The following is a 16,703-nucleotide window of genomic DNA, read 5'->3' as shown; positions in this document are numbered from 1 at the left end:
AAGTTGCTTCCAGTCCCGAGAGATCCGCCACTTACTCCAGGTTAATTTGTACCTCCGATCTCACACCAAAGACAGTGCTTGTAGCCAATCCTATAGTAAACTAACTAAGGATTTATTAACTGGGAAAAAGAAATGAGAATTATTTACAGGTTAAAGCAGGCAACACATATACACAAACGGGTTAGCCTATGTGTAGTAGTAGGATTTTATGTTTGTATTTTATCTTTTCCCTCTATTTGTTCAGATAATCCCCTCTCTTTTATTTTAACTTCTCTTAGGGTATCTTTGAAAATGTCTAACTGGCTTTGGACCCCAGTGGCCAGTATTTTCAATTTATCAGTTTCTGGTTCAAATAGAGAGTTTCTCATGCAGTGCGGCGTTCTCCTCCTGGCAGCTAGCCAAGCGGAGGAATGCCTCATTGCATGCTTCCCACAATAGCCAGATTGCAGCCGAGTTTCTTTTTATCAGGGTCGATGGCCTGTAGAGCAACAGATATTTTGCCAATCTATCTTCCAAATTAGCCATAGTATGGACATCGGCTAATGCTTGTTTAGTCCATGGGCTGTGCCCAAACTTTTGCAAAATTGTCTTAAAAGGAGTTATTTCCTGTATGAATGGCAATTTTGTCTGGTCTTCTTGAGCTTTGTCCTGAGGGGACTCCTTTCCCCTAAACATATTTCGTTATAAATCTTTTACCTTTATAACTCTTCTGTGCCCACGCTCGTGCTGGGACTTACACAACACAAAAGTCTATACTCACTAAAAACTCTGCCTGACAGAGCAGGAGGGGGAAACGCTAAGCCCCCTACCTTTTGGGCTTGATCCTGCTATGACCGAGGGTATATTCACCTATGCAATTTTTCCACAACAGATGGGAGGAGCGAGGCATCTAATCCTCCCCCTTATGGCCCGGCACCTCTACAACCAGGGGTGTGCACACCTGATTGATCAATCACTTTATACGGATGGAATACCTTTTAGCAATATTTAGCAGTATTTTCAACAATCACAGTGCATGTCTTCCCCCTTTCACAATTCTCCACCAAAAATGTTATGCTTATAAGAAGCACATGGGATCTTTTTCAGGGGAAAAGGCAATACTCTGCATTTATTGAAGATACAACAATTAGCATATGCATTCAATCACACCACACGCACACACACACACTGTCCCGCCAGTCGATGTTATCGTTACCAGTCCAGAGTCTGGGTCAATCTAGTGGCTAGCTAGCTTGATCACGGGTAGGGAGGAGCCGGGTTCCGTCGGTCGTGACACGATGCTCCGGGGAAGTCTTGGCAGGACGAACCCAAAGTTTCATGGCAAGGCACCCTGTTTATATAGTGATTTTCCTTCATTGGTCCCAATGAATTCTGCACCATCATACTGTAATTAATTGTTGTTTGATGAGTGCTTGTTTTCTTAAATTGTCCTTCTCATCCTTTATCTTGTTCTTTCATCAAGTTCCTCAGGGAGTCATCCCGTGCTGGTTTTGATCACCGCTATCTTGTCCCCATTGATAGGAGCCTGTCTCATATTTAGAGTCGTCAATCTGCCCTCCTCTGACATTTCAATGGGGCGTGTTGCAGCCTCCTGGCAGCCTTACATCTGTCTCCAGTTCCTCCCTCGTACATCTGGTTCAGCGATGGCCTTCACACTTATCTCTAAACACACATTCCTCATTCACATACAAAACAGAATTAATTTACACAACATTTTGAACAGAAACATCAAGTTGCAATGCAAAAGAAAACGATCATGGCATTCTTTTACTTATTTTAAAATGCTAAATCTACAACAAATTGGTGTCCCTCAAAGGTCTGTTACTGCCTTGAAATCAGTCCAGACACACATTCTGGCAGAGGCATCTCTACCAATGGCCCATTAGGCCGTTCCTTTCTGCTATTCAAAAAGGGTGTCTGGCAGGATATGATCAAATCATACACCAACACATTTAATACATGCTACATTATTATTCTTTATCCTTCATTGTAAATTATATAAAATACAAACATAAAATCCTACTACATATAGTTCCAAAAGGTGGCAGAGTTGTAGTAATCTGTCAGCACTGAATGTCTTCTATGGCTAACCCAGGTTGACCCTGGGGATCTTTGTTTTTGTTTTCTAGCTCCAGCCCTGTGAGAGTTCAAACAGCAAAGATGAAAAATTTTCATGTCAGCTATCTTTATTTCCTTCTTCCAGAATTCAGGCTTGTGGGACAAATTTTCTTACACATAGTACCTTCGTGGGTGTGAGAGGATGTTATAAAGTGGGGAATTTTCTTGTTTTTTTTCAATGGTTTGCATGCACAGGGGGTGGAACTCAGTTTCCCTGGGTGTTACTGCTTTAACGAGGTGATGGGAGAGGGAGTTTGTTGTTACAGAGGACTAGCAATGGAACTTGGGATCCTGGCCAATGGTCTGGAAAATGGATACCCCAGGAACTGGTGACCTGGTGACCAGGAGGCCCAGTTCGGATGCCACAGCCAGTTCTGGCCAGCGGGAGAACAATGGGCTGCAGAGAGAGGACCCCAGTGACCTTTTCAGCCAGTGGTGAACAAAAGACGGCTGAGAGGAGAGGAGGCCCAGGCGACCCTGTTTACCTGGACAGAAGACAAAGGACAGAGGCAGGGCTTTGGGGCAGGTGATATCGGATGCCCAGTTGGAAAGCACGGGGTCTCTGGACTGGAGAGAGAGAGCAGGCAGAGCCCACCTGGATGCAGGGGAGACTTAGATGTACTGTGCTGAGGGAGGCCAGGTCTGAGGGCCCTGAGAGTTTCTTATGCTGTGTTCAGATGCTCGATAAACCCTCCTGTTTTACAGTGTCTGAGAGTCGCTCCGGTCTAGAGAACAGGGTTGCATTATTTCCTCTTGGTGTGGAGGCCCTGTGGGTCCAGAACGAGTGGACTCTCTGAGGGGGTCCCCAGCCAGAGACAGGCATGCTAAAGGCTCAGAGAGGTGCAGTACCAGAAGGCAGAGGGGCTTAACCCCCAGGAGACAGTGGACGCTGGAGAAGGACTGTCACACTGAAGGGGGTCCCCCCAGGGACTGTACGGGTCCAAGAGTGGGCATGACCTGTGAGTCCATGACAGAGGGCCCTTACTAAGTCTTTGTATTGTGATGTTCTACAAGGGCCCAGTTTTGATTGTTCTTCTTGATGGGTGGGAGAACCACTCCTCCTGGCCACGTTCACAAGTTCAGAGCAGGCATTTTTTATCATCATCAAGCAAAACTTACATATTACCTTTTAGCAGGGGGCACAAACATTACAAGTATGGTTTTCATGCACCAACTTGCAAGCATTTTATAGAGCGTAAACAGGTCTTTACAAACGGAGCACCCAGCTTGAACAAGGCTAACATACACGTGAGCTGGTCTGGTTTCCAGCTATGAATCTGTCAGGGCTGAGCTGATGCCTGCACCCTGGGCAAGCGCTGGCACCTCATCTACCAGCAGGGCGCAGAGATCGAGCTGCAGCCAGAGCCCAGATCTCTACACTGCGATGTTACAGCCCCAAGCAGCTGGCCCAGCCCAGCTGCAGGTGTTTGACTGCAGTGTAGACACAGCCATGTGGCCCGACTGGCGCAGCTGCACCTTGGTCACATCACAGCCAGGGCCAGCAATGCGCCTAGGGCCCGGGAAAGGAGCGGCAGCGCCAGGTGCCCAGCAACGTGCCCGGCCTGGGCAACCCCGGGAGTTCCGGGACGGGCCCAGCCAGCCCCGCTGGGGAAGCCGGACACGCGCTCCCAGGCCGCGGCCGCGCGCAGGCCCCTGCCAGCAGCGCCGAGCGGGCTCCCAACGCTGGAGCGCGCATCGCCTGCACGCCGGGGCCGGGGCGCCCGGGGCGGCTCGGCGGGGGCCGTTCGCTCGGGCCGAAGGGTGGGTCCGGCCGGCCCGGGGGCGCCGGGAGGGGCCCGCGAGGAGCAGGCCGAGGTGGCGGGCGGGGGAGAGCGCGGAGCTCCAGGCCGAGCCCCCTTGAGCCGGAGCGGGCGAGGGCGGCCCTGAGCGCGCGGCCCGACGCTCCTGGGGACTCCCCGGGGCGCAGAGCGGCCAGTGGCGGGACTCGGGAGCGGCGCTGTGGGGCCGGCTGGGTGAAAGAGGCGGGAGACGCGCCGGGGCGCGAGGTGAGTGACAGTGGCCGGAGACGCGCTGGGGGTGTGTGAGAGAGAGACAGGCGGGGGGGGGGGGTGGTTGGCAGTGGCCGGAGACGTGCCGGGGCAGCCAGGGGGTGTGATAGTGGCCGGAGATGCCCCGAGGCGGCGGGGGTGTGTGACAGTGTCTGGAGACGCCCTGGTGTGTGTGTGTGTGTGTGTGTGTGTGTGTGTGTGTGACAGTGGCTGGAGACACGCGGGGGGGGGGGGGTTACAGTGGCTGGAGATGCCCCGGGGCGGTGGGGGGGTGTGACAGTGTCTGGAGACGTGCTGTGTGTGTGACAGTGGTGGGGTGGGGCTGCAATGGTGGGCCAGGTGGGTGACAGAGGCAGGAGATGCGCCGGGGGGTTGGCAGTGGCCGGAGACGTGCCGGGGGAGCCGGGGTGTGTGACAGTGGCCGGAGATGCCCCGGGGTGGCGGGGTGTGTGACAGTGGCCAGAGACGTGCTGGGGATGTGTGTGTGACAGTGGCGGGGTGGGGCTACACCGGTCGGTCGGGAGGGTGACAGTGGCGGGAGATGCATCGGGGGGGACAGAGGCGGGAGATGTGCTGGGGGCGAGGGTGACAGTGGCCGGAGACGTGCCGGGGGGGTATGTGTGACAGTGGCCGGAGACGTGCTGGGGTGTGTGTGACAGTGGCTTGAGATGTGCCGGGGGGTTGACAGTGGCCGGAGACACGCGGGGGGGTTTGACAGTGTCTGGAGGCGTGATGGGTGTGTGTATGTGACAGTGGCAGGGTGGGGCTGCACCGGTGGGTCGGGAGGGTGACCGTGGCAGGAGATGCATCGGGGGGGGGACAGAGGTGGGAGATGTGCCGTGGGTGAGGGTGACAGTGGCAGGAGACGCGCCAGGGGGTCGACAGAGGCAGAAGATGCACCAAGGGGCCAGGTGGGTGACAGAGGCGGGAGATGCGCTGTCCAAGCCTGCCCACGCCCACTTCTATCCGGCTCTTTCGCTCCCTCACTTGCATGGACCTAGCAAGGAGGTGGTGGTATGTCTGGGAGCTGCTCTCAGGACTGGAGTTTGCTGCCGGACATTTGGCAGTGGCTGTGAGAAGGCTGCACCTTGCGCTGCCGCCTGTAGGGCTGCCTCCTACTTCTAGAGTAATCTTGCTGCTAAATACTGGTGAACCTCTGGTCCAGATCAGGTGCCAGGCTATTCCGGGGCATGCTGCTTCTTCACACAGACTAGACCAGACACTGTAGCTTGCTCTGTTCAGCTTATTCCAGTGCAGGAGCCTCCTGATTGGATACTATGGATGTCTTGCTAGAGTCACAGCCAGATCCAATGGGCAGGCAGATCTGATTAGTTTCAGTCTTCTTCATCCTCTTCCCTGCTTCTGACAACAGCCTAGGCGTCTGACTTACTGCAGGGCCATTATCCTCTTCCTGTATTACCGTTATACCATTCTTTGATCCTCAGATGGAGGCAGGAGACCAGGAGGTGAGCAGCATGAAACTGCAGACATTGCAGTTACTGCCCGAGGAGCAGATAGTGACACTTCGTCAACAGATGGTGGAAAGTCAGGCATCCTATCAACGCAAGCTGCAGAGCTCCCAAGAGGCACAACATAGACAGGCAGTGCTTGTGCAGAAGCTACAAGCAAAGGTAAAGCAAAAGTACATCCACGAGCATCCAAACAGGGAGGCAGTGATCAGGAGTGAAAGACATTGGCCGAGATGTGGGAAGACCAGGAGTGGAAGAGAAAGGGGTGTTGTGGATCAGGAGTGAGGAGCATAACTATAACTGACAGCTAATTTCCTTCTGCAGCCTTTTTACACGTGGAGAGGCCAAAAAAAAAGAGAGGCAAAAAGGTAGGGTAGAGAAGGGCAAACATGGCAGAAAAGGGACAAAGGGGGAAGAAATGAAAACAAAATCACTAAGAAGGAAAGGGAAGTATGAAGCAACCTAGAGGGAAAGAGGAGCAGGGAAAATAAGAGCCCCAGAATCTTTTGTGCTGGCAGCCCTGATGTTTGCTTGAAAGCCTCTGCAGCCTGCTCATGAATTCTGAAGAGTTTGAGGGTGGCTTCCACAAAATCTGTCATTATGGAGGATAGGACAGCACCTATCGTAGGGATTGGGTGCAGCAGGGCAAAGAGGACTGTGAGTGTGGGTAGGTGGTGGTGTTGGAGAGTGGAGGGGAGGTTGGGGTGGAGATGGGGAAAGGAGTAGGTAGAGCTGCGGGGAGCTGTAAAGTGGTGTGGGTAACAAGGAAGGGGAAATGGAGCCAGCAGTGGAGCATACAGTGTTGCCATGTAGTTAAAAAAGGCAATAAGTGGGTCCATTGCATTTCTAGCCTTTTTTAGCAACTTAACAATTTTAACTCCCCATTCTGCCAGTCCATTACTCGGTGGATATTTAGGACTGGAGGTAAAATGTTCAATTCCATAATCTGGTGTGAAGGCCTTAAAATCTTTACTAACAAACTGAGGCCACTGTCCGCCCTCTCTATTTTAGGGATATCTGATATGACAAAAATAGCTGTATGTTTTAAGATTGTCTACTTTGATGTGATCGTCTGTAGTTGAGCTTCCTCTGGATAACATGTATTTTTGCAGGATCTGGCAACCCAATTTTCTGAGAGAAATTCCTCCAAATTCAACAGTTCTTTTTTCTGTAATTGGCATTTTGCTTTATTCAGTTTCAGTCCATTGTCTCTAGCAATTTGCAGAACTTGTACAAGCCTGACATGAGTTCTTGTTCTGGGGCACTCCAAATGAGAATATAATCTGTGAACATTTTAATACCCTCATTGCTGCTACCTTGTTTTGTGGGCTGCAGATATGAAAACAACTGATGCTATTGAAATGAATACCCGAGAGGAAGCTACTAGGGGGATGGTTAAAGATGGACATTGTTTACAGGCACCACTCCCACTGATTAATACCCCAGAAATTGAAGAATTTAGATTGTGAACTCTTCAGCGCAGATTTTGAAGAATGATGTCCTGTATGCTTGGATAGCAGCTAGCACATTATGGGCATTTATTGGAGAACAAATAATGACACTAATAATAAAAAATAGGTGAGAAGTACGTTTCCTCCACATAGTCCAGGAGGGTTTCTGTCTATTGCCTCATCAAATTTTGACAATTTCCCTTCCACATAGAAATGTTTGTTGTTCCTTCAGAATCATGCAGGTTGCTGCTCAGGGGTCTCTGTGGTTTTTAAGATTGCTTTCTTAACCCTTTCAATAATATTTTGAAATATATCAAAATATTATATTTATAACCTTTTCTGTTGCTCTCTTCTCCCCTTTTTCTCTCTCTATGGTGTGTATTTTTTCTGGTTGTGTGGCTAGATTGGTTTACTTCTCTATTGTTAGCTCCATGTAGGTGACTGGTATCACTCATGCTGTTAATTATAATTTAGTGTGTTGTATTAAGTTTGCTGTAGCGGGGATCTGTAGGTTTGCTTTGTATACTTTTTGGAGTTTAATTCTTGTATATAATATTGCTGGGATTTCATAGGGGTTTTGTGCTCAGTGGTTTTTCTAGGTTTTGGGATGGTTTGTTAGCTATCAGCTGAGTTGACTGTAGTTTGGTAGGTATGTGGGCATTATTTCCCTGCTATCCAGTTCTCTCTTGCTCTCCTCAATCCCACCATTGCTTTTCGGTGAGCTGACTGTGTCTGAGAATGGAGCCCATCTTCAGTGCCTGGAAAGATAATGGAGCAAATAATTAAGCAATCAATTTGAAAACACCTAGAAGATAATGTGATAAATAACAATCAGCATAGATTTGTCAAGAACAAATCATGTTAAACCAACCTAATAGTTTTCTTTGAGAGGGGAACAAGTCTTGTGGATAGAGGGAGCGGTAGATGTGATATATCTTCACTTTAGTAAGGCTTTTGATACTGTCTCGCATGACCTTCTCATAAACAAACTAGGAAAATACAACCTAAGATGGAGCTACTATAAGGTGGATGCATAACTGGTTGGAAAAGAGTATGCATAACTGTTCCCAGAGAGTAGTTATCAGTAAGGCTATGTTTTAGTCATGGGTATTTTTAGTAATAGTAATGGACAGGTCATGGGCTATAAACAAAAATTCACGGCCCATGACCTGTCCATGACTTGTACTATTTACCCATAACTAAAACGTGGGCCGGGTCTCCTGGGTGCTCTGGGGGCGGGGGCAGTCGGGGGGCCACCGCGGGTGCTGGGCGGGGTGGCCTGGGACCCCTGCTGGTGCTGGGAGGGCCGGGTGGCAGTGCGCAGCCCGGGACCCCCGCTGGCGCTGGGGGGCAGAGAAGCAGGAGGTTGTGTGCTGTCCGGGATCCCTGCTGGCACTGGGGCGGGCGGTGGTACACGGCCTAGGACCCTGGCTGGTGCTGGGATGGGGGCCCGGGTGGGGAGAAGGGTTGGCGGGGCTAGTAGGCTCCTTACCTGGCTCTGCATATCCCTGCAGCTCCTAGAGGGAGGGAAGGCCGGGGGGCTCCGCACGCTGCCCCCGCTGAGCTCCGGTTCTGCAGCTCCGATTGGCCAGGAACTGCAGCCAATGGGAACTGAAGGGGTGGTGCCTGCAAGCAAGCAAGGGCTCCCTGGTCCCTCCGCCTAGGTCAGGAGTTGCAGGGTTATGCCGGGCACTTCCGGGGAGCCTCCCCACCAGGTGAGCGCCGCCCCACACCCCAACCCCCTGCCTCAGCCCTGAGCCCCCTCCCACACCCAAACTGCTGCTGGCCCTGCTGCTGCCTAAGTGTTCGGGCAGCCCCTCAGCCAGGCACACCAGCTGCTGCAAAAGTCACGGAGGTCACGGAAAGTCATGGAATCCGTGACCTCCGTGAGAGACATGCAGCCTTAGTTATCAGTGGTTCACAGTCAAGCTGGAAGGGCATGCCGAGTGGGGTCCTGCAGGAATTAATTCTGGGTTCATTTCTGCTCAATATCTTCATCAGTGATTTAGATAATGGCATAGAGAGTACACTTATAAAGTTTGCAGATGATACCAATTTGAGAGGGAGGATAGGATTAAAATTCGAAATGATCTGGACAAACTGAAGAAATGGTCTGAAGAAAATAGGATGAAATTCAATGAGGACAAATGCAAAGTACTCCACTTGGAAGGAAGAACAGTCAATTGCACACATACAAAATGGGAGATGACTGCCTAGGAAGGAGTACAGCAGAAGGGTTCTTGTCCTCTGAGGACAGGACAAGAAGCAATGGGCTTAAATTGCAGCAAGGGTGGTTTACATTGGACATTAGGAAAAACTTCCTGTCAGAGGCTTTGTCTTCACTACCCGCCGATCCGGCGGGTAGCAATCGGTTTTTCGGGGATCGACTTACCGCGTCTAGTGAAGACGCGGTAAAATCGATCCCTGATCGCTCTGCCGTCGACTCCGGAAATCCACCTCGGCAGGAGGCGGCAGCGGAGTCGGCGGCAGCGCGGCAGCGGTCGACTTTCCCGCGTCCTCACCGCTAGGTAAGCCGACCTAAAATACGCAACTTCAGCTACGGTATTCATGTAGCTGAAGTTGCGTATCTTAGGTCGGACCCCCGCTGCAGTGTAGACCTAGCCAGGGTGGTTAAGCACTGGAATAAATTGCCCAGAGAAGTTGTGGAATCTCCATCATTGGAGATTTTTAAGGGCAGATTAGACAAACACCTTTCAGGGATGGTCTAGATAATACTTAGTCCTGCCGTGAGTGCAGGGGACTGGACTAGATTACCTCTCGAGGTCCCTTCCAGTTAGGATGACCAGGTGTCCGGTTTTTGACCGGAAAACCTGGTCAAAAAGGGACCCTGGGCCGTTAAAAGTCAGGTCAGCAGTGCTGTGGGTCTAAGGCAGACTAGTCCCTACCTGTCCTGGCTCTGTGCTGCGCCCCGGAAGCGGCCAGCAAGTCTGGCTCCTATGCGGGGGAGCCACGTGGCTCTGTGCACATGCCCCTGCCCTGAGCACCAGCTCTGCATTCCCATTGGCTGGGAACCGTGGCCAATGGGAACTGTGGGGGTAGTGCCTGCGGGCGAGAGCAGTACGCAGAACCGCCTGCCATGCCTCCGCCTAGGAGCCGGACCTGCTGGCTGTTTCCGGGGCGCAGTGGGGAGTCAGGACAGGGAGGGAGCCTGCCTTAGAGCCCCCCAGCTGCGCTGCTGACCGGGAGCTGCTGGAGGTAAGCTCGTGCCCCAGCCCCAACACCCTGCCTCAGCCCTGAGCCCCCCCCCAAACCCGGTGCCCCCTCCTGCACCCCAAATCCCTCATCCCCAGCACCACCCCACAGCCCCGGACAGAGCCCTCACCCCCCGCTGCACCCCAACCCCCTGCCTCAACCCGCAACCCCCTCCTGCATCCTGAACTGCTCATCCCCAGCCCCACCCCAGAGCCTGCAACCCCAAACGGAGCCCTCACCCCCAGCCCAGAGCCCTCTTCTGCACCCTGAACCCCTCATTTCTGGCCCCACCCCGGATCCCGCACCCCAAACCCATTCCCCAGCCCAGTGAAAGTGAGTGAGGGTGGGGGAGAGTGAGCCACGGAGGGAGGGGGAATATAGTGAGCAGGGGGCAGAGCCTTGGGAAGGGGGTGGGATAGGGGGTGGAGCTTTGGAGAAGGGGTGGGGCTAGGGCTTTTGGTTTTGTGTGATTAGAAAGTTGGCAACCCTACTTGCAGTCCTACGATTCTATGGGCTTGTCTACATTACCCACTGGATCGTCGGGCAGCGATCGATCCAGCGGGGTGTGTATGTGTGTTAATTTATCGCGTCTAGTCTAGACGCGATAAATCGACCATCGAGCACTCTCCCATGGACTCCGGTACTCCACCAGGGCGAGAAGCACAGGTGGAGTCGACGGGAGAGCGTCAGCCGTCGACTTACCGCAGTGAAGACACCACGGTAAGTAAATCTAATTACGTCGACTTCAGCTATGTTATTCACATAGCTGAAGTTGCGTAACTTAGGCCTGGTCTACACTACGAGTTTAGGTCGACTTTAGCTGCGTTAAGTCGACTTAAGCCTGGACACGTTTACACGACGAAGCCCTTTCTTTCGACTTAAAGGGCCCTTTAAACCGGTTTCTTTACACCACCTTGACGAGGGGATTAGCGATAAAATCGGCCTTATGGGGGTCGGAATTGGGTAGTGAGGACGGAATTCGACATTAGTGGCCTCCGGGAGCTATCCCACAGTGCTTCATTGTGACCGCTCTGGACAGCACTCTCATCTCAGATGCACTGGCCAGGTAGACAGGAAAAGCCCCGCGAACGTTTGAATTTCATTTCCTGTTTGCTCAGCGTGGAGAGCACAGGTGACCATGCAGAGCTCATCAGCACAGGTAACCGTGATGGAGTCCCAGTCCCAGTCCCAGGATCGCAAAAGAGCTCCAGCCTGGACCGAACGGGAGGTACGGGATCTGATCGCCATCTGGGGAGATGAAGCAGTGCTGGCCGAACTCCGAAACAGTAAAAGAAATGGCAAAACATTAGAAAAGATCTCCAAGGCCATGAAGGACAGAGGCCATAACAGGGACGCACAGCAGTGCCGCGTGAAAATTAAGGAGCTAAGGCAAGCCTACCACAAAGCCAGAGACGCAAACGGAAGGTCCGGGGCTGAGCCGCAAACATGCCGCTACTACGAGGAGCTGCATGCCATTCTAGGGGGTGCAGCCACCAGTAGCCCAAGCGTGTGCTATCAGTCCTTCTCTGGAGACAGGGAAGCGGGTTCGGCGGACGAGGAAGATGAGGATGGAGAGAACATCATAGATAGCTCACAGCAGCAAGGAAGCGGAGAAACCAGTTTCCCCAACAGCCAGGATATGTTTGTCACCCTGGACCTGGAACCAGTAACCCCCGAACTCACCCAAGACCCTGTGGGCACACAGGGGACCTCTGGTGAGTGTACCTTTGTAAATATTACACATGGTTTAAAAACAAGCGTGTTTAATGATTAATGATTAATTTGCCCTGGCAATCGCGGCCAGTACAGCTACTGGAAAAGTCTGTTAACGTGTATGGGGATGGAGCGGAAATCCTCCAGGGACATCTCCAGAAAGCTCTCCTTCATGTACTCCCAAAGCCTTTGCAAAAGGTTTCTGGGGAGGGCTGCCTTATCCCGTCCGCCATGGTAGGACACTTTACCACGCCAGGCCAGTAGCACGTAGTCTGGAATCATTGCATAACAAAGCATGGCAGCGTATGGTCCCGGTGTTTGCTGGCATGCAGACAACATCCATTCCTTATCGCTCTTTGTTATCCTCAGGAGAGTGATATCATTCACGGTCACCTGGTTGAAATGGGGCGATTTTATTAAGGGGACATTCAGAGGTGCCCCTTCCTGCTCTGCTGAACAGAAATATTCCCTGCTGTTAACCACGCGGTGGGGGGGAGGGGTGAAGTGACCATCCCAGAGAATTGGGTGTGTGGGGGAGGGGAGTTAGTTGGGTTTGTGCTGCATGTTAAACCTGAAACCGCAGCCCCTCCTTTTACATTGCAAACCCATTTTAAATGGCCAACCCAACGGGTGCTTGGTATGGTTAATGAGAGCAGTACTGTTTTAAACCATCCCCACTTGTTAACAAGGTTAAAAAAGCCAAAAGACTGTGTCTTACCATGGCTGCCTACAAGCTGAAATCTGTGGCCTGGCACTGCGTGAGTGATCTCTCACACCAAACCGGCAGGCCCTCTATATAAGAGTAAAAATGCGACCTTGTAACGAAAGCACATGTGCTGTGTGATGTGAACAGCAAAATCTAACGTGAAAGAGTGTACCCATTGTTCTCCAAAATGTATCTTTTTTAAACAACTCTCCCTTCTCCTCCACCAGCTGCAAATGTTTCACCTTCACAGAGGCTAGTGAATATTCGAAGAAGGAAGCGAAGGACGCGTGACGAAATGTTCACTGAACTACAGACTGCCTCCAACGCTGACAGAGCACAGCAGAATGCGTGGAGGCAGTCAATGACTGATTTTAAAAAAGCCCAATATGAGCGAGAGGAGAGGTGGCGTGCTGAATCGCGGGCTGAAGAGGAGAAGTCGCGTGCTCAAGAGGAGAAGTTGCATGCTGAAACGCGGGCTGAAGAGCAGAAGTGGCGTCAACTTGTACTCATAAAGCAAGAGTCGATGCTCCGGCTGCTGGAGCATCAAAGTGATATGCTCCTGCGTATGGTTGAGCTGCAGGAAAGGCAGCAGGAGCAGAGACCGCCGCTACAGCCCCTCTGTAACCAACAGCAGGAGCAGAGACCGCCGCTACAGCCCCTCTGTAACCAACAGCAGGAGCAGAGACCGCCGCTACAGCCCCTCTGTAACCAACAGCAGGAGCAGAGACCGCCGCTACAGCCCCTCTGTAACCACCAGCCCTCCTCCCCAAGTCCCATTGCCTCCTCACCCAGACGCCCAAGAACACGGTGGGGGGGCCTCCGGCCACCCAATCACTCCACCCTAGATGATTTCCACAGCAATAAGTTTTAAAGTTTTAAAGTGCAGTGTGTCCTTTTCCTTCCCTCCTCCCCCACCCATCCCGGGCTACCTTTGCAATTATCCCCCTAGTTGTGTGCTGCTTCCCTCCTCCCCCACCCATCCCGGGCTACCTTTGCAATTATCCCCCTAGTTGTGTGCTCAATTAATAAAGAATGCATGAATGTGAAGTAACAATGACTTTATTGCCTCTGCAAGTGGTGCTTGAAGAGGGGAGGGTAGGGGAGGTTGGGGTGCTTGGTTTACAGGGTAGTAGAGTTAACCGGGTGCGTGGGGGGGGCTGCGATTTCATCAAGGAGAAACAAACAGAAGTTTCACACCAAATCCTGCCCAGTCACAAAACTAGTTTTCAAAGCCTCTCTGATGCGCACTGCGCCCTGCTGTGCTGCTCTAACCGACCTGGTGTCTGGCTGCGCGTAATCAGCGGCCAGGCGATTTGCCTCTACCTCCCACCCCGCCATAAATGTCTCCCCCTTACTCTCACAGATATTGTGGAGCGCACAGCAAGTAGCAATAACAATGGGGATATTCTTTTCGCTGAGGTCACAGCGAGTCAGTAAGCTGCGCCAGCGCGCTTTTAAACGCCCAAATGCACATTCCACCACCATTCGGCACTTGCTCAGCCTGTAGTTGAACAGGTCCTGACTCCTGTCCAGTCTGCCTGTGTATGGCTGCATGAGCCATGGCATTAAGGGGTAGGCTGGGTCCCCAAGGATCACGATAGGCATTTCAACATCCCCAATGGTTATTTTCTGGTCCGGGAAGAAAGTCCCTTCCTCCAGCTTTCGAAACAGAAGAGAGTGCCTGAAGACGCGAGCATCATGTACCCTTCCCGGCCAGCCCACGTTGATGTCGGTGAAACGTCCCTTGTGATCCACCAGGGCTTGCAGCAGCATTGAAAAGTACCGCTTGCGGTTTATGTACTCGGTGGCTTGGTGGCTTGGTGCGCCGGTGCCAAGATAGGGATATGGGATATGGGTTCCGTCTATCGCCCCACCACAGTTTGGGAATCCCATTGCAGCAAAGCCATCCACTATGTCCTGCACGTTTCCCAGAGTCACTACCCTTGATATCACCAGGGGAAGAAGGGAGGGAGGGAGGGAGGGAGGGGCGGGCGACTGACGACATGGCGTACAGGTACAGGGAATTAAAATCAAGAAAGGTGGCTGTGCATCAGGGAGAAATACAAACAACTGTCACACAGAATGCCCCCCCCCCCCAGAGATTGAACTCCTAAGCCTGGGTTTAGCGGGCCGTTGATTTGACGGAGGGAGGGGGGAAGGAAATGAATACAGAACAAATCTATTTTTTACATTTTAAGACGACAGTGCAGCATGACTGATAGCCCTCGGCATTTTCTGGGTGCTTGGCAGCCAATACTTGGCAGCAAATAGTATACTACGACTGGTAACCATCATTGTCCAACGAGGACATCTATGAGCATTTCAGGCAACCTGTAAATTTACTTGCTTTCAGACCTGAGGAAAGCTCTTCTTTCAGATCTGCTGAGCACCCAGATCGCCCTCGGCCTCTTCTGGATGCTCAGCAGACAATACTGACAGGACGGTTACCAGTCGTAATAAACCATCTACTGCCAAAAGGCAAGGGGCTGGTGCAATGCAGCCCTACGGCTGCCAGCCCCACAGCTACCAGCATCCCGAGCGCCGATGAAGGCTACTACTCATGCTGCACCGTCTACCGCCAAAAGGCAGTAAGCTGCTGCTGCTGTTTAGCAATGCAGTCCCACGTTTGCCGGCACCCGGAAGACATATGGTGACGGTGAGCTGAGCTGAGCGGGCTCCATGCTTGGCGTGGTATGTTGTCTGCACAGGTAACCCAGGTAAAAAGGCGCGAATCTATTGTCTGCCGTTGCTGTGACGGCGGGGGAGGGGCGTGACGCAATGTACCCAGAACCCCCCGCGGCACTGCTTTGCATCATTCGGGCATTGCGATCTCAACCCATAATTCCAATGGGCGCCGGAGACTCCGGGAACTGTGGGATAGGTACCCATAGGCACCCATAGTGCAATGCGCCGGAAGTCGACGCTAGCCTCGGTACTGTGGACGCGGTCCGCCGAGTTCATGCACTTAGAGCATTTTATGTGGGGACACACACAGTCGGCTGCATAAAACCGGTTTCTATAAAACCGGCTTCTATAAATCCGACCTAATTTTGTAGTGTAGACAAGCCCTTAGATTGATCCCTCCCCCACGCCCCTCAGTGTAGACCAGGCCTAAGAGTCATTCTTTCGTTGTGGTGAGCTAATTGAGACTCTTCCATGTGGTTACCAATTTCTTGCTGATCATGTTAACATTACTGTGAAATCTACTGTGCATAGCCATAGAGTCTTAGGTAGGCAGGGATTTGTTAGAATAGGTGAGGGCATGAAGTGCCGGTACTCTTGCATGCATCAGTGGCTCATACTGACTCTCCCTTCTTGTCCAGGTGCTGCAGTACCGGAGTTGGTGTCGGGAGCTGCAACAGAGGCTGGAAACAGAAAGGGTTGTGCAGGTAGCTCACTGAGGACAGTAGATACAGAGCGAGTTAATGTTGTTATAAGAGTCAAAAAGCAAAAACAGAGGGAAATATGTTTCTATTGACACTGAAGTTTAAAAGACACTGTCTCTCTCTCCTTCCACTGTCTTGTTCCATCTCCGCCACCAGAGTAGCTTCTTCAGGTACCATTTCCAAAAATCCTAACAAGCAGAGTGTTAACAGTTAGGTTAGACATGGTTGTATAATGTTGTTTTGGGTCCCTCCCCCCACAGCCTGGTGTGGGCTGAGCTGACTGATCTAGCTCTGCTGTCTCTGAATAGGAATTGGTCACAACATAGGGCTTTTGAGGGGTATGACATTTAGGTGTTCAACATGTGGCTCGCTTTGGTTACTTCTCCTGTTTAATGGAGAGCAGAATTAGAAGGCAAAGAGGGAAAGAACCAGAGAATGCACATTCCTGGGCCCAAGCCTAAGGCCTTGGCTACACTCGGGACTTCACAGCGCTGCCATGGCAGTGCTGCCGCGACAGCGCTGTGAAGCACGAGTGTAGTCGCGCCGCCAGCGCGCTACTCCCCTACTCCGAGGGGAGTAGCGTGCAGCGCTGCAGGCTCTGATTACACTGGCACTTTACAGCGCTGTACTCGCTGCGC

At 52.1% G+C, this 16,703-nt stretch overlaps 1 protein-coding gene across 1 annotated transcript in view; it reads left to right on the top strand.

The window, feature by feature from the left end:
* The first annotated feature begins 4,072 nt into the window (after positions 1 to 4,072).
* CEP250 (centrosomal protein 250) overlaps positions 4,073 to 16,703 on the top strand; it is a 109,561-nt gene continuing 96,930 nt past the window's right edge. Inside the window, exons 1-3 of the mRNA XM_065414298.1 lie at positions 4,073 to 4,124; positions 5,573 to 5,758; positions 16,003 to 16,068. Of these exons, the coding sequence (XP_065270370.1) occupies positions 5,573 to 5,758; positions 16,003 to 16,068 (252 nt within the window). The 5' untranslated portion in view covers positions 4,073 to 4,124. The remainder of the gene's footprint in view (positions 4,125 to 5,572; positions 5,759 to 16,002; positions 16,069 to 16,703) is intronic.

This window comes from Emys orbicularis, chromosome 12, assembly GCF_028017835.1.
Source record: "Emys orbicularis isolate rEmyOrb1 chromosome 12, rEmyOrb1.hap1, whole genome shotgun sequence".
Taxonomy (NCBI): Eukaryota; Metazoa; Chordata; order Testudines; family Emydidae; genus Emys; species Emys orbicularis.
This window is presented reverse-complemented; position numbering and strand designations above follow the sequence as displayed.